The sequence below is a fragment of the Amblyomma mixtum genome, chromosome 3 (genome assembly GCF_055824585.1).
Source record: "Amblyomma mixtum isolate Tamu chromosome 3, ASM5582458v1, whole genome shotgun sequence".
Taxonomy (NCBI): domain Eukaryota; kingdom Metazoa; phylum Arthropoda; class Arachnida; order Ixodida; family Ixodidae; genus Amblyomma; species Amblyomma mixtum.
This window is the reverse complement of record NC_143014.1, coordinates 201,191,184-201,215,171: the sequence shown is the minus strand read 5'-3', so window position 1 is coordinate 201,215,171 and position 23,988 is coordinate 201,191,184. Positions and strand designations below refer to the sequence as shown.

Genomic DNA, 23,988 nt, shown 5'->3' with positions numbered 1-23,988 from the left:
GCGATGAGTTTCACGCAGTCCCGCAGGATCACGAACGCCGCGATGCGTTTTACGTAGTCCAGCAGGATCACGAACGCCGCGATGCGTTTCACGTAGTCCAGCGGGATCCCATCCTCGTCGCCAATTATGTTGTAGCCGCGGCGAACGAAGCAGAGGCAGAGCGACTAAGCAACATGTTTATTCGGCATGCTGGGCCGTACAGATTAAGAGACACGCACGAGCGATCTGCTCGCTGACTTCTTAACAAGTGCTACGCTCCCCCTCTCCGCGTTGCCATTCACACACGTCACAGCATCACGTGACACTACATACCAATCGCGCACAATGCGATCACATGATACTTCACTCCGAAAACACATTTCAATGAAAAGTAAGTGATTCTTCTTCTTTTTCATCTGCAAACAGCATTAGGGTTCTGCAATTATTTTTGAAGACAAGCTTGATTAATAACATTGCTTTATATGGTTTAATCAAACTGCTTACAAACGATTGAATTAAAGCCCGAAAACTGAGAGCACGAAGAGGTTGCTCCGAATTTCAATGAAAAGTAAATGCTTCTTCTTTTTTATCTGCAAGTAGCATTTGGAGTCTGCAATTATTTTCGAAGACAAGCTTGATTAATAACATTCACGAACATGCTTGAGCTTAACATAATAATAATAATAATAATAATAATAATAATAATAATAATAATAATAATAATAATAATAATAATAATAATAATAATAATAATAATAATAATAATAATAACAATAATAATAATAATAACAATAATAATAATAATAATAATAATAATAATAATAGTAATAATAACAATTTTTTGTTCCTTTGAAGATCCCATTTTGGACAATACATGAAGGGGGTGGGTATGCAGGGTTGACAAGTTGTCATACATAAAAAAAAATACTGGCACCATAGGTAATAGCTTCGGAATTTTTCTTACTTCTTTTTACGTAAGCAGAATGACAGCCGCTCAGCTTTGCTTCAGATTATGGGGGACAACACGGCTGACTTAAGATGACTTGATTTGAGTGTATGTCTTATGTGTTTGCAGTGCATGGCTGGGTTGTCCTTTCTGTAATCTTTCGGCCGGAGGAAACGGCTGTTAGGGGATTCGAGGACTATGTGACGAGCGAAGACACCCTATGTACACCAGCACCCCGTACCACATGTATTTCTGCTATAGGTCACCAGTGCACGGAGGACATGTCTGATGAACATTTGAAGCTAAATCCTTTAGCACCCACGTGCTTCCTATGATGGTTCAGCCACTATTTCCCACATTCCTGTTAAATTTTGTTTATTAAATTACATATGACAGGATCCCGAATGGTCGCAAGCGCCAGGACCATAAAATAATGACGTACTGTGGATGTTGAGAAAGCTCTAACAAACGTTTCCGCAAGGCTACCTCCATTTATATTGCCTTGAACCAACTGAGGAGACAATCGACCCGATGGACGTGAGCAAGACACAGGGTAAAATAGTTTATATGACAAGCGTTATCATCTGAAGGGCGCACCTAAGGGCGTTCCCAAGTGAGAGATGAAAGCTGGTGTGGTGTTAGCACCGATCAATTCTGTCGCAAGATTATGATGCAGTAAAACGGTGATTATGAGAGCGACGCAAGTGAAGTCGCCGGTGAGTAAGGGATGCGAAAAAGTCCAGTGGAAGCCTTTATTGAATCGTACAGAACAGTGTAGAGGCCGCTCTCCTGCGCAGCTCACCGGCGGCCATGCGTCTTGCTTTTACAGGGCTTCTTGACAGTGGACGGCTTCTTGTTCTGCGTGCCGAGAGCCGAGATGGCAGTTGACTTGGACGTGCCCGCGAACGCGATCGGAGCTCCTAAGGCAGCGGTCGTAGTGGACATGGGCCTCGGGATTCCCTGGAAGGGCTGCCGCTCAACGACGTCCCACTTGCTCCTGGTATGCTTGGGGTCCTTGCGGACGCCCGTGAGGAACTCCACCTTGGTCTTCTTCTCGCGTTGGCGCCTCTCCATCTCCTCCTTCTGGCACCGCGACAGTTCCTCGTAGTACGACTCAGGGCCCCAGCTGCTCTGATCGGACGTCTCTGGAGGGTAGTTGGTGCCAAATTCGTCAATGTCACAGAACGAGACCAGCTTCTCGTACATGCTCGGGTTCCGGAAGTCCTTGCGCATCTGCATGGAAGCGTTCATGTCTACTCCTGTGCGAACCTTGCGCTCGTAGAGGCGCGCAATCTTCTGCTGCAACGCCGTCGCACAGCGTCCAGGAGGCTCCGGCGGCAAAACGATTTCATTCTGCGACAAGCCCTGCAGCCGGCGGTGGAAGGATACAGGAGACTCGGGCCGCGTCCGAACTGTCTGGCTGTGCTCACCGTCCTCCGACTCCTGAGGCTGATCATCCATACTGTCGTCGTCTCCAGTCTCCGCGTCGTCGTCTTCGACTCCGTACGAGACGAGCGGTGCTCCGGCCTGCGAGCCGCTCTCAATGCTCAGGGCATCGGGTTCCGCAGGCAAAGGCGTCTCAGTATTCTGGGGCTCTGGTTCTAACTCCTCGTCCGAATCGGTGTATGTCTCGACCAGCGATTCCAGTGCTGTAGCCTTCGTCAAGGAATCGCTGTTCATGGTGCGGCAGGAGGCAGCCAGACTTTGCAGGGAAGTATTACTCACGGGCAGATCACGTAGGTAGTCACGTAGCAGCAAAAGCAATCCAAGCTCAATCAATGTACCGTCGTGCCCAAGTCGCGGCCAAAGAACACGCTACGCCACTAACACGTCAGCATTCTAGATTCCGTTCTGGATTGGCTTGCCTAGCAGCTTTACGCGTCGGCACAAACCTGCATTTGAGGCTCCCTCTATTCGTCTGCATGGGAGAGATAGCTATATTTCAGGCACGCATTCGAGCTGCCGTTAATTGAACTCGCTGAGCGGGCGACTCTCGGCGATTGGTTAGGACACGATGATGAGGGAAGGAGTAGAAAAAATCGCAAATGAACAAAAACAACTCTCACGTAGTGCCTGCATAAGTTGTAATACAGAAAACTGTTCTGATATAGTCGCATATTTTTTCTTTACCGTTACATAGCGGCTATGAATTTTTTTCAGAGAAATAGATACTGTAAGGTTACCAGGACCAAACCTCAGTGAAAGGTGCTTTTTAGGAAGGCAATTTTTTAAGCATCGATAAGCGGTATCGAGGAAAAAGAAGATGCAGGTTGCAGGAAAAGGAAGATGCAGAGAAGAAAATGGAGGTTTAAAATGTTCACCGCATGCAGCCGCATTCTCATATAGCACAGAACTGCGCAACTTTTGTTTTCCAGTCATTCCTCACCAATTGAAAGGTAAGCATGGCTGAAATGGCTGAACGCAGAATTATTTTAGAACTCAAACATAACACTAGATGATGCGCACTTATATGCGTTTTTGTTTTGGATACAACGGTGCGTCACAGTTGAATTATTTACTGGAATAATTGCGCAATTCCACATTTTCTGGCCCGCGAGAGTATGTCTGTTTTTTTTCCTGTTTTTCATCTCTTGGATAAAAAAAACTGTTATACTGAAATTTTTGGCTTGTTTTCTTTTTTCCTGCCCTGCCACCACTAGCCATAAAAGAGGATAGCAGAGAACTGCGCGGAAATCGACATCTCCTGCCATCGCAAAAAATGTATCAGCCACTAGTGCCAGTGGATTATCAGCCAGGGCACGTCCCATAGGTGACTAGCATGGACCGGGAAGATACTGGCATAGCAGCGAGCGAGCTAGCGCTATTGTCCACAGAATGTGAAGCTCTGGGCTCCAGCTTATCAGCAAATCCACATGATAGTGATCCATGATGCCCATTTGCACAAGTGGGACTACTACGTCCCCCAAGGACATGTTGTCCACGTCGCTAATTGATGCAACATGATTATTTCAGACAAGTGGTCTGAACAGAGAGTGGAAGACATTCCAAAGGAAGTGGGATGTAGAGGAGCCTGCGCTTGGCCATTGTATCTCGCAACATGCAATGTATATGGACTGTTAAAATAAAGCGAGCCCTCTTTCCCGTCTTGGGAACCTAAGTATGGTGGTGTTGCTGCTCGTGTGGCCGGCACAGCCGTAGGCGACAGAGTAAGAATTTAATAAAAAAGGCAGGATGGAATGGTTCCATTGTACCAGCCCTACATTGCTTCAGATGCTTTAATCCAACTGCGTAAAAACGATTGAATTAAAACCCAAAAACTGAGAACAAAAAAAGGTTGCTCCGAACAGAACGCCAGTTCACCTGCAAGGTCCACGCTGCCTGCACCACCGCTCCGGGAGCATGTGCCACCTCCGGACACGTCACCTCTTCGGCGCAGTGCTCGTTCGCGGAAGCCTCCTGGGCAGAGGCAGAGCGACTAAGCAACATGTTTATTCGGCATGCTGGGCCGTACAGATTAAGAGACACGCACGAGCGATCTGCTCGCTGACTTCTTAACAAGTGCTACGCTCCCCCTCTCCGCGTTGCCATTCACACACGTCACAGCATCACGTGACACTACATACCAATCGCGCACAATGCGATCACATGATACTTCATTCCCTTCCCCCCTAACTGTTTTACACCAGCTCTATGGGGTATAACGATCAGGAGGCTTCCGAGAACGAGCACTGCGCCGAAGAGGTGGCGTGTCCGGAGGTGGCACATGCTCCCGGAGCGGTGGTGCAGGCAGCGTGGACCTTGCAGGTGAGCTGGCGTTCTGTCCCGGCAACGTAGATGCTTGGGCAGGCTGTGGTGCTGAGGAATCCTGTGGCTCAGACGTATCTAAGGAAGGAATCTTAGTAGACGACTCTTCCGGTACAGAATCAGGCACTGAACTAGGCACAGAAGGATACACAGTTGGCCCGGATTCAACACTTTGAAAGGAACACGGACGTAGGTTATCAGAATGCACAAACCTCTGTTCCTGCCCTATTCTAACATTGTAGGTGGATGCACTGCACCGCTGTTTTACAACGCCTCGCAACCACTTTTCCTCCCCTGGACGTAGTCCTTGCACGAGCACATGGTCGCCTTCCTCAAATGATCTCCATGACCGCCCTCTCTCGTTAGCCTTCTCTTTCGTCTGGTAGAACCTGTCGTCCATACGTTTTTCCAAGTTCGGTTGGAGAAAGGTCAGGCGTGTGCGCGGCTTCCATGACAGAAACAATTCCGCGGGTGTCAGCCCCGTGGTTGCGGTTGGTGTGTTTCGGTACGTGAACAGAAATTGGTCAACCCGATGTTGCAAGTTTTTCTTGATCCCTGTTCTTCTCTCGTCGAGAACCTGTCGCAAAAGGTACCGCTTAATGGTCTGTACGTACCGCTCTGCGCTTCCATTTGATGCGGGGTGGTACGGTGGCGTCCTGGTATGCCGCACCCCATTCCTACGGAGAAAGTCTGCGAAATTCTTGGCACAGAACTGTGGACCATTGTCCGTAACTACTTCTTCCGGCAGGCCGTAGGACGCAAAGACACTCCGCAGCTTTTCGATGGTCTTCTCGGTAGAGGTGGATGGCATGACGAACACTTCTGTCCACTTGGAATGCACATCCACTAGGACTAGGAGCCATTGGTTACCGGTAAAAGCAAAGTCCAGATGGATTCTTTGCCATCTGTGAGTTGGCCAACCCCAAGTTAGCAGTGGAATACGTGGCGGAGCATTTTGTGTTAACTGACACGTGTCACAGCTTTTCACAATATGCTCAATGTCCTCCGTGAGCTGAGGCCACCACACAAAGCTACGGGCGAGCATTTTCATGCGCGTCATCCCGGGGTGTCCTTCGTGCAAAAGATGCAACACCTGTTTGCGCAACCCACGAGGTATAATCACTCGATTTCCCCATGTAACACACTGCTGATCTACAGATAGCTCATGTTGGCGAATGAAATAAGGCATTAGGTCATCATCTTTAACATGCGGCGGCCAACCACTCATCGTATAACACAGTACTTTCGACAATACTCTGTCAGTTCGAGTGCACTTCTGAATTTCAACAGCAGACAATGGCACTTCATCAACAACTGAAAAGAAATGTGCATAATCAGAGACATCATTGCGATTTGCAAGTGGTAACCGTGAAAAACCGTCAGCATTTCCCACCTCTCGACCTTTGCGGTAAACCCAACGATAATCGTACGCTGCAAGCAGTAAAGCCCAGCGTTGCATGCGGGCTGCTCTCATCACTGGTACGGGCTTACCACGAGCGAGCAAGCCTACCAATGGCTGATGGTCGGAGTAAATCTCAAAGCGATGCCCGAACAGATATTTGTGGAACTTTTTCAGCCCAAAAACAACAGCCAAGGCTTCTTTTTCGATGTGAGCATACCCCTGCTCTGCTTTACTTAACGTTCTGGAAGCATATGCAATTGGCCTTTCGTTGCTTCCAATCTTATGAAAAAGAATGGCTCCTACGCCGTAAGCCGAAGCGTCGCACACTAGTCCTATCGGCTTTTTCTGGTCGTAGTATGTCAGCACATTGCTTTGTGTCAACCAGCTCTTACTGCGTTGAAATGCTTGCTCAGCTTCCTGTGACCACTGAAATCCCTTTTCTTTTTTTAGAGCATTGTACAGAGGCTTAAGCTTAGCTGACATGTTCGGTACAAACTTCCCGTAGAAGTTAATCAAGCCCAGGTAAGCTCGCAACTGTGCCGCATTCTTTGGACTTGGTGCCTCTTTTATCGATTTCACCTTTTCATCTGATGGCCGAACGCCCTTGTCGTCCAGAATGTGGCCTAGGTAAGAGACAGACGTCTGAAAGAATTTACACTTTTCCTTTTGCAATCGTATGCCTCTTTCTAGAAAACGAGCCAACACCCTTTCCACTCGATGAAAACATTCGTCAAATGTAGAACCCGCGATAAGTACATATTTTAGAACATATAATTCATAAACATATATTAGGTTTCTTGGAACAGCACAAAGTACTTACCGATTTTCAGCATGGTTTCAGGCGTGGGTTTTCCACAAGTACACAGTTAGTTGAAACTGTGCATGACTTTGCTCAGTCGATTAACCAGGGAAAACAAACAGACGCAATATTCATGGATTTCCGTAAAGCATTCGATAAGGTGTCACATAACAAACTAATTCATAAATTAAGTTATTACATTAAAAACGAGAGGATACTTGCATGGATTAAAGCTTATCTCTCGAACAGATGTCAGTTCGTCACTCTGAACAATATTTCTTCTAGCAGTGTCCGGGTTATGTCTGGCGTCCCCCAGGGATCTGTTTTGGGACCACTCTTATTTCTTTTGTTTATTAATGACATTGTGGCAGATCTTTCAGTTCGCGTGAGGCTGTACGCGGATGACTGTATCCTGTATCAAATGGTGTCTTCAGTTGACGACCAGGTGCGTCTAAATAATGACCTAGCGAAGGTGGTTGCGTGGTGCAACAAATGGCAGATGTGCATTAATTTTGAAAAAAACCGTGTTCATGAAAATTGCAAACAAGAAAATGCCTCTTCATTTTGTGTACGGTACTAACAGCATATCATTATTAGAAGTGACAGAGTATAAATATTTGGGCCTATGGATTACTAACAACCTTTCGTGGTCAAAACACATAGACGCTGTAGAAGCAAACTCAATGCGGAAACTATTTTTCTTGAGGCGCTCCCTAAAGTCATCCCCACCTAGTGTTCGTCTATTGGCGTACAATTCCCTCATCCGTCCGTTACTAGAATATGCCGTAATCATTTGGGACCCTTTCACGTTAACAAACATTCAGAAATTAGAGCGAATACAGCATAAAGTAGCTAGATTTGTTTTTAACTCATATGGCCGTGCATCTGTAAGTGAGCTCGTGAGGCGAAGTGGGTTACCCCCCGTCACTGAGCGCAATCGTGTTTGTCGATTAAAGTTTTTTTTCCAGCTTATAAAAGGACATTATAAAGTTGATACCTCTAATTATTTTTCTTACTCCTCAGGTTATAACACGAGACAAAGGCATGCACTAACAATCACCCCTTTGAACGCGCGAAATAACTGCTTTAAATATTCTTTTTTTTCCTAGGACAATTACTGATTGGAACAAACTTAATAGCGAGACTGTTAATCAAAATTCTTTACTTCTGTTTGAAAAGTGCCTGTAAATGTTGTGAATTTGTGTGTTTATATGCTTGTATTTTGTTTTGTCCCACCCTGCTATGATCTGTACAAGATCGCAGTATCTATAAACAAATAAATAAAAAATCCAAATAGCAGCTTACCCGCTCAAGCCCTTTTAACACATCATCCATAACAGACTGGAAAATAGCAGGTGCACTTGTAATGCCATAGGGCAAGCGCGTGTACTTGAATAGCCCCAGGTGTGTATTAACAACCACCATTGATTGTGCCTCCGGATGCAGTTCCAGCTGCTGATACGCTGTCGACAAATCAAGCACTGTGAAATACTTGCATCCTGACAACTTTGCAAACAAATCTTCCATCACGGGAAGCGGATAATGGTCAGTTCGCAGGCACGGATTCAATGTAACCTTGAAGTCCCCACACACTCTGACCTTGTTGTTCGCCTTAGGCACAACAACTAGGGGCGTCGCCCAGTCGCTTTTCTGTACAGGGACTAACACTCCCCTGTTCACAAGAGACTGCAATTCAAGTGACACGGCTTCCCTCAAAGAAATGGCACCTGTCGCGCCTTGCAAAATACGGGGTTGCTCCCCTCCTTCAAAACCAGCCTGACTGGACTACCTTTGATCAGCCCCAGAGTGGGCTAGAACACCTTTACGTACTTCTCAAGTAGCGCCGCAACTTTGTCTAAACACACGCCATGCACACTTGACCAGTCTAGCTTAAGAGCCTCCAGCCAGTCACGCCCTAGCAACGCAATGTCGCTATTGTTGTGGGTTTTAACAATAATGAGCGGAAGTTGCTTGCACTGACCATTATGTTCGACTGGAACCGTCAACTTCCCTGTGACTGTTAGCGGCGACCCACCGTATGTCCTCAGCTTTATGTGGCAAGGCTCTTTAGGTAGACTGGGCCAGAATTTCCTGTATAGCGTTTCTGGCACAAAGGAAACAGACGCACCCGTGTCTATTTGCATGGTAACATTCTTCTTGGCTACCTTAAGGCAGATTTCATAATTCCCTGGGCGTTCCGCACAAGCATAGACATTGTACAACAACACTTCGTCACAATCCACGTCCTCCACAGCTACCGAATTAGCCGCGTCTCTAGACTTGAACTTGCACATTTTCGCCAAGTGTCCGTAACGCTTGCATGCACGACAACGATACTTGCGAAATTTGCAGTTCGATGCTTCGTGCGCTGAGCCACACCGGAAACAGTCCGGCGATTCAGACACTCGGTCCCTTGCTAGTCCTGCACCGGATGAACGCTGCTGCTGGCGTTTCCCACCGCCTGGCTTATGACGTACGGCGTCGACTGTACCATGCGTCCCTGTCGGTTGAAATTCCCGACTTTCCTTCCGCGCTAGCTCGATGCTTTTCGCAACGTCGCAGGCGTCCGAAAACGTCAACTTGCTTCTCTTCAGCAACTCAGCTTGCGTCGCGCTGTCGCAGAGGCCCACTACAAAGCGGTCTCGAAGAGCCTCATCGAGGAATTCTCCGAATTCGCATGAAGCTGCCAATCGCCTCAACTCCACTGCATATGCTGCTATGGACTCTCCCTGATGCTGGTACCGCCGATTAAACTTCAATCGTTCTACGATGACCATGGGCTTCGGTGTGAAATGACTTCGCAGCACTTCTACGAGTTCCGTATAAGTCTTGTCCTCTGGCGTTTTAGGCTCTAGCAATGTCTTCAGCGTCTTGTAAGCCCTCTTGCCTATTGCCGTAATAAACATCGAGACCTTGAGGTCGTCGCTCACCTGGGTGGCCTTCAGGAAGTGCTCGAACCTTTCCAAGTAGGAGCCAAAGTCCTCGTCTCCGTCCTCGACGAACTGGTCGAAACTTCCAAGCGTTGCCATCCCTGTGCCTCGCCCGAACGCTCTCCACGAACGCCGGTGCTTCCACGAACGCCGGTGCTTGCACGAACGCCGCGATGAGTTTCACGCAGTCCCGCAGGATCACGAACGCCGCGATGCGTTTTACGTAGTCCAGCAGGATCACGAACGCCGCGATGCGTTTCACGTAGTCCAGCGGGATCCCATCCTCGTCGCCAATTATGTTGTAGCCGCGGCGAACGAAGCAGAGGCAGAGCGACTAAGCAACATGTTTATTCGGCATGCTGGGCCGTACAGATTAAGAGACACGCACGAGCGATCTGCTCGCTGACTTCTTAACAAGTGCTACGCTCCCCCTCTCCGCGTTGCCATTCACACACGTCACAGCATCACGTGACACTACATACCAATCGCGCACAATGCGATCACATGATACTTCACTCCGAAAACACATTTCAATGAAAAGTAAGTGATTCTTCTTCTTTTTCATCTGCAAACAGCATTAGGGTTCTGCAATTATTTTTGAAGACAAGCTTGATTAATAACATTGCTTTATATGGTTTAATCAAACTGCTTACAAACGATTGAATTAAAGCCCGAAAACTGAGAGCACGAAGAGGTTGCTCCGAATTTCAATGAAAAGTAAATGCTTCTTCTTTTTTATCTGCAAGTAGCATTTGGAGTCTGCAATTATTTTCGAAGACAAGCTTGATTAATAACATTCACGAACATGCTTGAGCTTAACATAATAATAATAATAATAATAATAATAATAATAATAATAATAATAATAATAATAATAATAATAATAATAATAATAATAATAATAATAATAATAATAATAATAATAATAATAATAATAATAATAGTAATAGTAATAATAATAATAATAATAATAATAACAATAATAATAATAATAATAATAATAATAATAATAGTAATAATAACAATTTTTTGTTCCTTTGAAGGTCCCATTTTGGACAATACATGAAGGGGGTGGGTATGCAGGGTTGACAAGTTGTCATACATAAAAAAAAATACTGGCACCATAGGTAATAGCTTCGGAATTTTTCTTACTTCTTTTTACGTAAGCAGAATGACAGCCGCTCAGCTTTGCTTCAGATTATGGGGGACAACACGGCTGACTTAAGATGACTTGATTTGAGTGTATGTCTTATGTGTTTGCAGTGCATGGCTGGGTTGTCCTTTCTGTAATCTTTCGGCCGGAGGAAACGGCTGTTAGGGGATTCGAGGACTATGTGACGAGCGAAGACACCCTATGTACACCAGCACCCCGTACCACATGTATTGCTGCTATAGGTCACCAGTGCACGGAGGACATGTCTGATGAACATTTGAAGCTAAATCCTTTAGCACCCACGTGCTTCCTATGATGGTTCAGCCACTATTTCCCACATTCCTGTTAAATTTTGTTTATTAAATTACATATGACAGGATCCCGAATGGTCGCAAGCGCCAGGACCATAAAATAATGACGTACTGTGGATGTTGAGAAAGCTCTAACAAACGTTTCCGCAAGGCTACCTCCATTTATATTGCCTTGAACCAACTGAGGAGACAATCGACCCGATGGACGTGAGCAAGACACAGGGTAAAATAGTTTATATGACAAGCGTTATCATCTGAAGGGCGCACCTAAGGGCGTTCCCAAGTGAGAGATGAAAGCTGGTGTGGTGTTAGCACCGATCAATTCTGTCGCAAGATTATGATGCAGTAAAACGGTGATTATGAGAGCGACGCAAGTGAAGTCGCCGGTGAGTAAGGGATGCGAAAAAGTCCAGTGGAAGCCTTTATTCAATCGTACAGAACAGTGTAGAGGCCACTCTCCTGAGCAGCTCACCGGCGGCCATGCGTCTTGCTTTTACAGGGCTGTTTCTTGACAGTGGACGGCTTCTTGTTCAGCGTGCCGAGAGCCGAGATTGCAGTTGACTTGGACGTGCCCGCGAACGCGATCGGAGCTCCTAAGGCAGTAGTCGCAGTGGACATGGGCCTCGGGATTCCCTGGAAGGGCTGCCGCTCAACGACGTCCCACTTGCTCTTGGTATGCTTGGGGTCCTTGCTGACGCCCGTGAGGAACTCCACCTTGGTCTTCTTCTCGCGTTGGCGCCTCTCCATCTCCTCCTTCTGGCACCGCGACAGTTCCTCGTAGTACGACTCAGGGCCCCAGCTGCTCTGATCGGACGTCTCTGGAGGGTAGTTGGTGCCAAATTCGTCAATGTCACAGAACGAGACCAGCTTCTCGTACATGCTCGGGTTCCGGAAGTCCTTGCGCATCTGCATGGAAGCGTTCATGTCTACTCCTGTGCGAACCTTGCGCTCGTAGAGGCGCGCAATCTTCTGCTGCAACGCCGTCGCACAGCGTCCAGGAGGCTCCGGCGGCAAAACGATTTCATTCTGCGACAAGCCCTGCAGCCGGCGGTGGAAGGATACAGGAGACTCGGGCCGCGTCCGAACTGTCTGGCTGTGCTCACCGTCCTCCGACTCCTGAGGCTGATCATCCATACTGTCGTCGTCTCCAGTCTCCGCGTCGTCGTCTTCGACTCCGTACGAGACGAGCGGTGCTCCGGCCTGCGAGCCGCTCTCAATGCTCAGGGCATCGGGTTCCGCAGGCAAAGGCGTCTCAGTATTCTGGGGCTCTGGTTCTAACTCCTCGTCCGAATCGGTGTATGTCTCGACCAGCGATTCCAGTGCTGTAGCCTTCGTCAAGGAATCGCTGTTCATGGTGCGGCAGGAGGCAGCCAGACTTTGCAGGGAAGTATTACTCACGGGCAGATCACGTAGGTAGTCACGTAGCAGCAAAAGCAATCCAAGCTCAATCAATGTACCGTCGTGCCCAAGTCGCGGCCAAAGAACACGCTACGCCACTAACACGTCAGCATTCTAGATTCCGTTCTGGATTGGCTTGCCTAGCAGCTTTACGCGTCGGCACAAACCTGCATTTGAGGCTCCCTCTATTCGTCTGCATGGGAGAGATAGCTATATTTCAGGCACGCATTCGAGCTGCCGTTAATTGAACTCGCTGAGCGGGCGACTCTCGGCGATTGGTTAGGACACGATGATGAGGGAAGGAGTAGAAAAAATCGCAAATGAACAAAAACAACTCTCACGTAGTGCCTGCATAAGTTGTAATACAGAAAACTGTTCTGATATAGTCGCATATTTTTTCTTTACCGTTACATAGCGGCTATGAATTTTTTTCAGAGAAATAGATACTGTAAGGTTACCAGGACCAAACCTCAGTGAAAGGTGCTTTTTAGGAAGGCAATTTTTTAAGCATCGATAAGCGGTATCGAGGAAAAAGAAGATGCAGGTTGCAGGAAAAGGAAGATGCAGAGAAGAAAATGGAGGTTTAAAATGTTCACCGCATGCAGCCGCATTCTCATATAGCACAGAACTGCGCAACTTTTGTTTTCCAGTCATTCCTCACCAATTGAAAGGTAAGCATGGCTGAAATGGCTGAACGCAGAATTATTTTAGAACTCAAACATAACACTAGATGGTGCGCACTTATATGCGTTTTTGTTTTGGATACAACGGTGCGTCACAGTTGAATTATTTACTGGAATAATTGCGCAATTCCACATTTTCTGGCCCGCGAGAGTATGTCTGTTTTTTTTCCTGTTTTTCATCTCTTGGATAAAAAAAACTGTTATACTGAAATTTTTGGCTTGTTTTCTTTTTTCCTGCCCTGCCACCACTAGCCATAAAAGAGGATAGCAGAGAACTGCGCGGAAATCGACATCTCCTGCCATCGCAAAAAATGTATCAGCCACTAGTGCCAGTGGATTATCAGCCAGGGCACGTCCCATAGGTGACTAGCATGGACCGGGAAGATTCTGGCATAGCAGCGAGCGAGCTAGCGCTATTGTCCACAGAATGTGAAGCTCTGGGCTCCAGCTTATCAGCAAATCCACATGATAGTGATCCATGATGCCCATTTGCACAAGTGGGACTACTACGTCCCCCAAGGACATGTTGTCCACGTCGCTAATTGATGCAACATGATTATTTCAGACAAGTGGTCTGAACAGAGAGTGGAAGACATTCCAAAGGAAGTGGGATGTAGAGGAGCCTGCGCTTGGCCATTGTATCTCGCAACATGCAATGTATATGGACTGTTAAAATAAAGCGAGCCCTCTTTCCCGTCTTGGGAACCTAAGTATGGTGGTGTTGCTGCTCGTGTGGCCGGCACAGCCGTAGGCGACAGAGTAAGAATTTAATAAAAAAGGCAGGATGGAATGGTTCCATTGTACCAGCCCTACATTGCTTCAGATGCTTTAATCCAACTGCGTAAAAACGATTGAATTAAAACCCAAAAACTGAGAACAAAAAAAGGTTGCTCCGAACAGAACGCCAGTTCACCTGCAAGGTCCACGCTGCCTGCACCACCGCTCCGGGAGCATGTGCCACCTCCGGACACGTCACCTCTTCGGCGCAGTGCTCGTTCGCGGAAGCCTCCTGGGCAGAGGCAGAGCGACTAAGCAACATGTTTATTCGGCATGCTGGGCCGTACAGATTAAGAGACACGCACGAGCGATCTGCTCGCTGACTTCTTAACAAGTGCTACGCTCCCCCTCTCCGCGTTGCCATTCACACACGTCACAGCATCACGTGACACTACATACCAATCGCGCACAATGCGATCACATGATACTTCATTCCCTTCCCCCCTAACTGTTTTACACCAGCTCTATGGGGTATAACGATCAGAAGGCTTCCGAGAACGAGCACTGCGCCGAAGAGGTGGCGTGTCCGGAGGTGGCACATGCTCCCGGAGCGGTGGTGCAGGCAGCGTGGACCTTGCAGGTGAGCTGGCGTTCTGTCCCGGCAACGTAGATGCTTGGGCAGGCTGTGGTGCTGAGGAATCCTGTGGCTCAGACGTATCTAAGGAAGGAATCTTAGTAGACGACTCTTCCGGTACAGAATCAGGCACTGAACTAGGCACAGAAGGATACACAGTTGGCCCGGATTCAACACTTTGAAAGGAACACGGACGTAGGTTATCAGAATGCACAAACCTCTGTTCCTGCCCTATTCTAACATTGTAGGTGGATGCACTGCACCGCTGTTTTACAACGCCTCGCAACCACTTTTCCTCCCCTGGACGTAGTCCTTGCACGAGCACATGGTCGCCTTCCTCAAATGATCTCCATGACCGCCCTCTCTCGTTAGCCTTCTCTTTCGTCTGGTAGAACCTGTCGTCCATACGTTTTTCCAAGTTCGGTTGGAGAAAGGTCAGGCGTGTGCGCGGCTTCCATGACAGAAACAATTCCGCGGGTGTCAGCCCCGTGGTTGCGGTTGGTGTGTTTCGGTACGTGAACAGAAATTGGTCAACCCGATGTTGCAAGTTTTTCTTGATCCCTGTTCTTCTCTCGTCGAGAACCTGTCGCAAAAGGTACCGCTTAATGGTCTGTACGTACCACTCTGCGCTTCCATTTGATGCGGGGTGGTACGGTGGCGTCCTGGTATGCCGCACCCCATTCCTACGGAGAAAGTCTGCGAAATTCTTGGCACAGAACTGTGGACCATTGTCCGTAACTACTTCTTCCGGCAGGCCGTAGGACGCAAAGACACTCCGCAGCTTTTCGATGGTCTTCTCGGTAGAGGTGGATGGCATGACGAATACTTCTGTCCACTTGGAATGCACATCCACTAGGACTAGGAGCCATTGGTTACCGGTAAAAGCAAAGTCCAGATGGATTCTTTGCCATCTGTGAGTTGGCCAACCCCAAGTTAGCAGTGGAATACGTGGCGGAGCATTTTGTGTTAACTGACACGTGTCACAGCTTTTCACAATATGCTCAATGTCCTCCGTGAGCTGAGGCCACCACACAAAGCTACGGGCGAGCATTTTCATGCGCGTCATCCCGGGGTGTCCTTCGTGCAAAAGATGCAACACCTGTTTGCGCAACCCACGAGGTATAATCACTCGATTTCCCCATGTAACACACTGCTGATCTACAGATAGCTCATGTTGGCGAATGAAATAAGGCATTAGGTCATCATCTTTAACATGCGGCGGCCAACCACTCATCGTATAACACAGTACTTTCGACAATACTTTGTCAGTTCGAGTGCACTTCTGAATTTCAACAGCAGACAATGGCACTTCATCAACAACTGAAAAGAAATGTGCATAATCAGAGACATCATTGCGATTTGCAAGTGGTAACCGTGAAAAACCGTCAGCATTTCCCACCTCTCGACCTTTGCGGTAAACCCAACGATAATCGTACGCTGCAAGCAGTAAAGCCCAGCGTTGCATGCGGGCTGCTCTCATCACTGGTACGGGCTTACCACGAGCGAGCAAGCCTACCAATGGCTGATGGTCGGAGTAAATCTCAAAGCGATGCCCGAACAGATATTTGTGGAACTTTTTCAGCCCAAAAACAACAGCCAAGGCTTCTTTTTCGATGTGAGCATACCCCTGCTCTGCTTTACTTAACGTTCTGGAAGCATATGCAATTGGCCTTTCGTTGCTTCCAATCTTATGAAAAAGAATGGCTCCTACGCCGTAAGCCGAAGCGTCGCACACTAGTCCTATCGGCTTTTTCTGGTCGTAGTATGTCAGCACATTGCTTTGTGTCAACCAGCTCTTACTGCGTTGAAATGCTTGCTCAGCTTCCTGTGACCACTGAAATCCCTTTTCTTTTTTTTAGAGCATTGTACAGAGGCTTAAGCTTAGCTGACATGTTCGGTACAAACTTCCCGTAGAAGTTAATCAAGCCCAGGTAAGCTCGCAACTGTGCCGCATTCTTTGGACTTGGTGCCTCTTTTATCGATTTCACCTTTTCATCTGATGGCCGAACGCCCTTGTCGTCCAGAATGTGGCCTAGGTAAGAGACAGACGTCTGAAAGAATTTACACTTTTCCTTTTGCAATCGTATGCCTCTTTCTAGAAAACGAGCCAACACCCTTTCCACTCGATGAAAACATTCGTCAAATGTAGAACCCGCGATAAGTACATATTTTAGAACATATAATTCATAAACATATATTAGGTTTCTTGGAACAGCACAAAGTACTTACCGATTTTCAGCATGGTTTCAGGCGTGGGTTTTCCACAAGTACACAGTTAGTTGAAACTGTGCATGACTTTGCTCAGTCGATTAACCAGGGAAAACAAACAGACGCAATATTCATGGATTTCCGTAAAGCATTCGATAAGGTGTCACATAACAAACTAATTCATAAATTAAGTTATTACATTAAAAACGAGAGGATACTTGCATGGATTAAAGCTTATCTCTCGAACAGATGTCAGTTCGTCACTCTGAACAATATTTCTTCTAGCAGTGTCCGGGTTATGTCTGGCGTCCCCCAGGGATCTGTTTTGGGACCACTCTTATTTCTTTTGTTTATTAATGACATTGTGGCAGATCTTTCAGTTCGCGTGAGGCTGTACGCGGATGACTGTATCCTGTATCAAATGGTGTCTTCAGTTGACGACCAGGTGCGTCTAAATAATGACCTAGCGAAGGTGGTTGCGTGGTGCAACAAATGGCAGATGTGCATTAATTTTGAAAAAAACCGTGTTCATGAAAATTGCAAACAAGAAAATGCCTCTTCATTTTGTGTACGGTACTAACAGCATATCATTATTAGAAGTGACAGAGTATAAATATTTGGGCCTATGGATTACTAACAACCTTTCGTGGTCAAAACACATAGACGCTGTAGAAGCAAACTCAATGCGGAAACTATTTTTCTTGAGGCGCTCCCTAAAGTCATCCCCACCTAGTGTTCGTCTATTGGCGTACAATTCCCTCATCCGTCCGTTACTAGAATATGCCGTAATCATTTGGGACCCTTTCACGTTAACAAACATTCAGAAATTAGAGCGAATACAGCATAAAGTAGCTAGATTTGTTTTTAACTCATATGGCCGTGCATCTGTGAGCTCGTGAGGCGAAGTGGGTTACCCCCCGTCACTGAGCGCAATCGTGTTTGTCGATTAAAGTTTTTTTTCCAGCTTATAAAAGGACATTATAAAGTTGATACCTCTAATTATTTTTCTTACTCCTCAGGTTATAACACGAGACAAAGGCATGCACTAACAATCACCCCTTTGAACGCGCGAAATAACTGCTTTAAATATTCTTTTTTTTCCTAGGACAATTACTGATTGGAACAAACTTAATAGCGAGACTGTTAATCAAAATTCTTTACTTCTGTTTGAAAAGTGCCTGTAAATGTTGTGAATTTGTGTGTTTATATGCTTGTATTTTGTTTTGTCCCACCCTGCTATGATCTGTACAAGATCGCAGTATCTATAAACAAATAAATAAAAAATCCAAATAGCAGCTTACCCGCTCAAGCCCTTTTAACACATCATCCATAACAGACTGGAAAATAGCAGGTGCACTTGTAATGCCATAGGGCAAGCGCGTGTACTTGAATAGCCCCAGGTGTGTATTAACAACCACCATTGATTGTGCCTCCGGATGCAGTTCCAGCTGCTGATACGCTGTCGACAAATCAAGCACTGTGAAATACTTGCATCCTGACAACTTTGCAAACAAATCTTCCATCACGGGAAGCGGATAATGGTCAGTTCGCAGGCACGGATTCAATGTAACCTTGAAGTCCCCACACACTCTGACCTTGTTGTTCGCCTTAGGCACAACAACTAGGGGCGTCGCCCAGTCGCTTTTCTGTACAGGGACTAACACTCCCCTGTTCACAAGAGACTGCAATTCAAGTGACACGGCTTCCCTCAAAGAAATGGCACCTGTCGCGCCTTGCAAAATACGGGGTTGCTCCCCTCCTTCAAAACCAGCCTGACTGGACTACCTTTGATCAGCCCCAGAGTGGGCTAGAACACCTTTACGTACTTCTCAAGTAGCGCCGCAACTTTGTCTAAACACACGCCATGCACACTTGACCAGTCTAGCTTAAGAGCCTCCAGCCAGTCACGCCCTAGCAACGCAATGTCGCTATTGTTGTGGGTTTTAACAATAATGAGCGGAAGTTGCTTGCACTGACCATTATGTTCGACTGGAACCGTCAACTTTCCTGTGACTGTTAGCGGCGACCCACCGTATGTCCTCAGCTTTATGTGGCAAGGCTCTTTAGGTAGACTGGGCCAGAATTTCCTGTATAGCGTTTCTGGCACAAAGGAAACAGACGCACCCGTGTCTATTTGCATGGTAACATTCTTCTTGGCTACCTTAAGGCAGATTTCATAATTCCCTGGGCGTTCCGCACAAGCATAGACATTGTACAACAACACTTCGTCACAATCCACGTCCTCCACAGCTACCGAATTAGCCGCGTCTCTAGACTTGAACTTGCACATTTTCGCCAAGTGTCCGTAACGCTTGCATGCACGACAACGATACTTGCGAAATTTGCAGTTCGATGCTTCGTGCGCTGAGCCACACCGGAAACAGTCCGGCGATTCAGACACTCGGTCCCTTGCTAGTCCTGCACCGGATGAACGCTGCTGCTGGCGTTTCCCACCGCCTGGCTTATGACGTACGGCGTCGACTGTACCATGCGTCCCTGTCGGTTGAAATTCCCGACTTTCCTTCCGCGCTAGCTCGATGCTTTTCGCAACGTCGCAGGCGTCCGAAAACGTCAACTTGCTTCTCTTCAGCAACTCAGCTTGCGTCGCGCTGTCGCAGAGGCCCACTACAAAGCGGTCTCGAAGAGCCTCATCGAGGAATTCTCCGAATTCGCATGAAGCTGCCAATCGCCTCAACTCCACTGCATATGCTGCTATGGACTCTCCCTGATGCTGGTACCGCCGATTAAACTTCAATCGTTCTACGATGACCATGGGCTTCGGTGTGAAATGACTTCGCAGCACTTCTACGAGTTCCGTATAAGTCTTGTCCTCTGGCGTTTTAGGCTCTAGCAATGTCTTCAGCGTCTTGTAAGCCCTCTTGCCTATTGCCGTAATAAACATCGAGACCTTGAGGTCGTCGCTCACCTGGGTGGCCTTCAGGAAGTGCTCGAACCTTTCCAAGTAGGAGCCAAAGTCCTCGTCTCCGTCCTCGACGAACTGGTCGAAACTTCCAAGCGTTGCCATCCCTGTGCCTCGCCCGAACGCTCTCCACGAACGCCGGTGCTTCCACGAACGCCGGTGCTTGCACGAACGCCGCGATGAGTTTCACGCAGTCCCGCAGGATCACGAACGCCGCGATGCGTTTTACGTAGTCCAGCAGGATCACGAACGCCGCGATGCGTTTCACGTAGTCCAGCGGGATCCCATCCTCGTCGCCAATTATGTTGTAGCCGCGGCGAACGAAGCAGAGGCAGAGCGACTAAGCAACATGTTTATTCGGCATGCTGGGCCGTACAGATTAAGAGACACGCACGAGCGATCTGCTCGCTGACTTCTTAACAAGTGCTACGCTCCCCCTCTCCGCGTTGCCATTCACACACGTCACAGCATCACGTGACACTACATACCAATCGCGCACAATGCGATCACATGATACTTCACTCCGAAAACACATTTCAATGAAAAGTAAGTGATTCTTCTTCTTTTTCATCTGCAAACAGCATTAGGGTTCTGCAATTATTTTTGAAGACAAGCTTGATTAATAACATTGCTTTATATGGTTTAATCAAACTGCTTACAAACGATTGAATTAAAGCCCGAAAACTGAGAGCACGAAGAGGTTGCTCCGAATTTCAATGAAAAGTAAATGCTTCTTCTTTTTTATCTGCAAGTAGCATTTGGAGTCTGCAATTATTTTCGAAGACAAGCTTGATTAATAACATTCACGAACATGCTTGAGCTTAACATAATAATAATAATAATAATAATAATAATAATAATAATAATAATAATAATAATAATAATAATAATAATAATAATAATAATAATAATAATAATAATAATAATAATAATAATAATAATAACAATAATAATAATAATAATAATAATAATAATAATAATAGTAATAATAACAATTTTTTGTTCCTTTGAAGGTCCCATTTTGGACAATACATGAAGGGGGTGGGTATGCAGGGTTGACAAGTTGTCATACATAAAAAAAAATACTGGCACCATAGGTAATAGCTTCGGAATTTTTCTTACTTCTTTTTACGTAAGCAGAATGACAGCCGCTCAGCTTTGCTTCAGATTATGGGGGACAACACGGCTGACTTAAGATGACTTGATTTGAGTGTATGTCTTATGTGTTTGCAGTGCATGGCTGGGTTGTCCTTTCTGTAATCTTTCGGCCGGAGGAAACGGCTGTTAGGGGATTCGAGGACTATGTGACGAGCGAAGACACCCTATGTACACCAGCACCCCGTACCACATGTATTTCTGCTATAGGTCACCAGTGCACGGAGGACATGTCTGATGAACATTTGAAGCTAAATCCTTTAGCACCCACGTGCTTCCTATGATGGTTCAGCCACTATTTCCCACATTCCTGTTAAATTTTGTTTATTAAATTACATATGACAGGATCCCGAATGGTCGCAAGCGCCAGGACCATAAAATAATGACGTACTGTGGATGTTGAGAAAGCTCTAACAAACGTTTCCGCAAGGCTACCTCCATTTATATTGCCTTGAACCAACTGAGGAGACAATCGACCCGATGGACGTGAGCAAGACACAGGGTAAAATAGTTTATATGACAAGCGTTATCATCTGAAGGGCGCACCTAAGGGCGTTCCCAAGTGAGAGATGAAAGCTGGTGTGGTGTTAGCACCGATCAATTCTGTCGCAAGATTACGATGCAGTAAAACGGTGATTATGAGAGCGACGCAAGTGAAGTCGCCGGTGAGTAAGGGATGCGAAAAAGTCCAGTGGAAGCCTTTATTCAATCGTACAGAACAGTGTAGAGGCCACTCTCCTGAGCAGCTCACCGGCGGCCATGCGTCTTGCTTTTACAGGGCTGTTTCTTGACAGTGGACGGCTTCTTGTTCAGCGTGCCGAGAGCCGAGATTGCAGTTGACTTGGACGTGCCCGCGAACGCGATCGGAGCTCCTAAGGCAGTAGTCGCAGTGGACATGGGCCTCGGGATTCCCTGGAAGGGCTGCCGCTCAACGACGTCCCACTTGCTCTTGGTATGCTTGGGGTCCTTGCTGACGCCCGTGAGGAACTCCACCTTGGTCTTCTTCTCGCGTTGGCGCCTCTCCATCTCCTCCTTCTGGCACCGCGACAGTTCCTCGTAGTACGACTCAGGGCCCCAGCTGCTCTGATCGGACGTCTCTGGAGGGTAGTTGGTGCCAAATTCGTCAATGTCACAGAACGAGACCAGCTTCTCGTACATGCTCGGGTTCCGGAAGTCCTTGCGCATCTGCATGGAAGCGTTCATGTCTACTCCTGTGCGAACCTTGCGCTCGTAGAGGCGCGCAATCTTCTGCTGCAACGCCGTCGCACAGCGTCCAGGAGGCTCCGGCGGCAAAACGATTTCATTCTGCGACAAGCCCTGCAGCCGGCGGTGGAAGGATACAGGAGACTCGGGCCGCGTCCGAACTGTCTGGCTGTGCTCACCGTCCTCCGACTCCTGAGGCTGATCATCCATACTGTCGTCGTCTCCAGTCTCCGCGTCGTCGTCTTCGACTCCGTACGAGACGAGCGGTGCTCCGGCCTGCGAGCCGCTCTCAATGCTCAGGGCATCGGGTTCCGCAGGCAAAGGCGTCTCAGTATTCTGGGGCTCTGGTTCTAACTCCTCGTCCGAATCGGTGTATGTCTCGACCAGCGATTCCAGTGCTGTAGCCTTCGTCAAGGAATCGCTGTTCATGGTGCGGCAGGAGGCAGCCAGACTTTGCAGGGAAGTATTACTCACGGGCAGATCACGTAGGTAGTCACGTAGCAGCAAAAGCAATCCAAGCTCAATCAATGTACCGTCGTGCCCAAGTCGCGGCCAAAGAACACGCTACGCCACTAACACGTCAGCATTCTAGATTCCGTTCTGGATTGGCTTGCCTAGCAGCTTTACGCGTCGGCACAAACCTGCATTTGAGGCTCCCTCTATTCGTCTGCATGGGAGAGATAGCTATATTTCAGGCACGCATTCGAGCTGCCGTTAATTGAACTCGCTGAGCGGGCGACTCTCGGCGATTGGTTAGGACACGATGATGAGGGAAGGAGTAGAAAAAATCGCAAATGAACAAAAACAACTCTCACGTAGTGCCTGCATAAGTTGTAATACAGAAAACTGTTCTGATATAGTCGCATATTTTTTCTTTACCGTTACATAGCGGCTATGAATTTTTTTCAGAGAAATAGATACTGTAAGGTTACCAGGACCAAACCTCAGTGAAAGGTGCTTTTTAGGAAGGCAATTTTTTAAGCATCGATAAGCGGTATCGAGGAAAAAGAAGATGCAGGTTGCAGGAAAAGGAAGATGCAGAGAAGAAAATGGAGGTTTAAAATGTTCACCGCATGCAGCCGCATTCTCATATAGCACAGAACTGCGCAACTTTTGTTTTCCAGTCATTCCTCACCAATTGAAAGGTAAGCATGGCTGAAATGGCTGAACGCAGAATTATTTTAGAACTCAAACATAACACTAGATGATGCGCACTTATATGCGTTTTTGTTTTGGATACAACGGTGCGTCACAGTTGAATTATTTACTGGAATAATTGCGCAATTCCACATTTTCTGGCCCGCGAGAGTATGTCTGTTTTTTTTTCCTGTTTTTCATCTCTTGGATAAAAAAAACTGTTATACTGAAATTTTTGGCTTGTTTTCTTTTTTCCTGCCCTGCCACCACTAGCCATAAAAGAGGATAGCAGAGAACTGCGCGGAAATCGACATCTCCTGCCATCGCAAAAAATGTATCAGCCACTAGTGCCAGTGGATTATCAGCCAGGGCACGTCCCATAGGTGACTAGCATGGACCGGGAAGATTCTGGCATAGCAGCGAGCGAGCTAGCGCTATTGTCCACAGAATGTGAAGCTCTGGGCTCCAGCTTATCAGCAAATCCACATGATAGTGATCCATGATGCCCATTTGCACAAGTGGGACTACTACGTCCCCCAAGGACATGTTGTCCACGTCGCTAATTGATGCAACATGATTATTTCAGACAAGTGGTCTGAACAGAGAGTGGAAGACATTCCAAAGGAAGTGGGATGTAGAGGAGCCTGC

General features: G+C 47.1%; 5 protein-coding genes across 5 annotated transcripts; all 5 read right to left on the bottom strand.

Moving 5' to 3' along the window:
- Positions 1-1,723: 1,723 nt before the first annotated feature.
- Positions 1,724-2,667, bottom strand: LOC149353303 (SAP30-binding protein-like). Its single transcript, XM_089575798.1, has one exon. It carries the CDS (start codon positions 2,603-2,605, stop codon positions 1,724-1,726), a length of 882 nt encoding a protein of 293 aa, XP_089431924.1. The 5' UTR covers positions 2,606-2,667.
- A 5,974-nt stretch (positions 2,668-8,641) lies between these two features.
- LOC149353302 (uncharacterized) lies at positions 8,642-9,947 on the bottom strand. The gene has a single exon (XM_089577313.1). It carries the CDS (start codon positions 9,918-9,920, stop codon positions 8,703-8,705), a length of 1,218 nt encoding a protein of 405 aa, XP_089433439.1. The 5' UTR covers positions 9,921-9,947; the 3' UTR covers positions 8,642-8,702.
- Positions 9,948-11,753: 1,806 nt separating this feature from the next.
- LOC149353301 (SAP30-binding protein-like) lies at positions 11,754-12,700 on the bottom strand. The gene has a single exon (XM_089575796.1). The coding sequence runs from the start codon at positions 12,636-12,638 to the stop codon at positions 11,754-11,756; it is 885 nt and encodes a 294-aa protein (XP_089431922.1). The 5' UTR covers positions 12,639-12,700.
- A 6,032-nt stretch (positions 12,701-18,732) lies between these two features.
- LOC149353300 (uncharacterized) lies at positions 18,733-19,977 on the bottom strand. Its single transcript, XM_089575795.1, has one exon. The coding sequence runs from the start codon at positions 19,948-19,950 to the stop codon at positions 18,733-18,735; it is 1,218 nt and encodes a 405-aa protein (XP_089431921.1). The 5' UTR covers positions 19,951-19,977.
- A 1,770-nt stretch (positions 19,978-21,747) lies between these two features.
- LOC149353299 (SAP30-binding protein-like) lies at positions 21,748-22,694 on the bottom strand. The gene has a single exon (XM_089575794.1). The coding sequence runs from the start codon at positions 22,630-22,632 to the stop codon at positions 21,748-21,750; it is 885 nt and encodes a 294-aa protein (XP_089431920.1). The 5' UTR covers positions 22,633-22,694.
- Between the last annotated feature and the right edge of the window lie 1,294 nt (positions 22,695-23,988).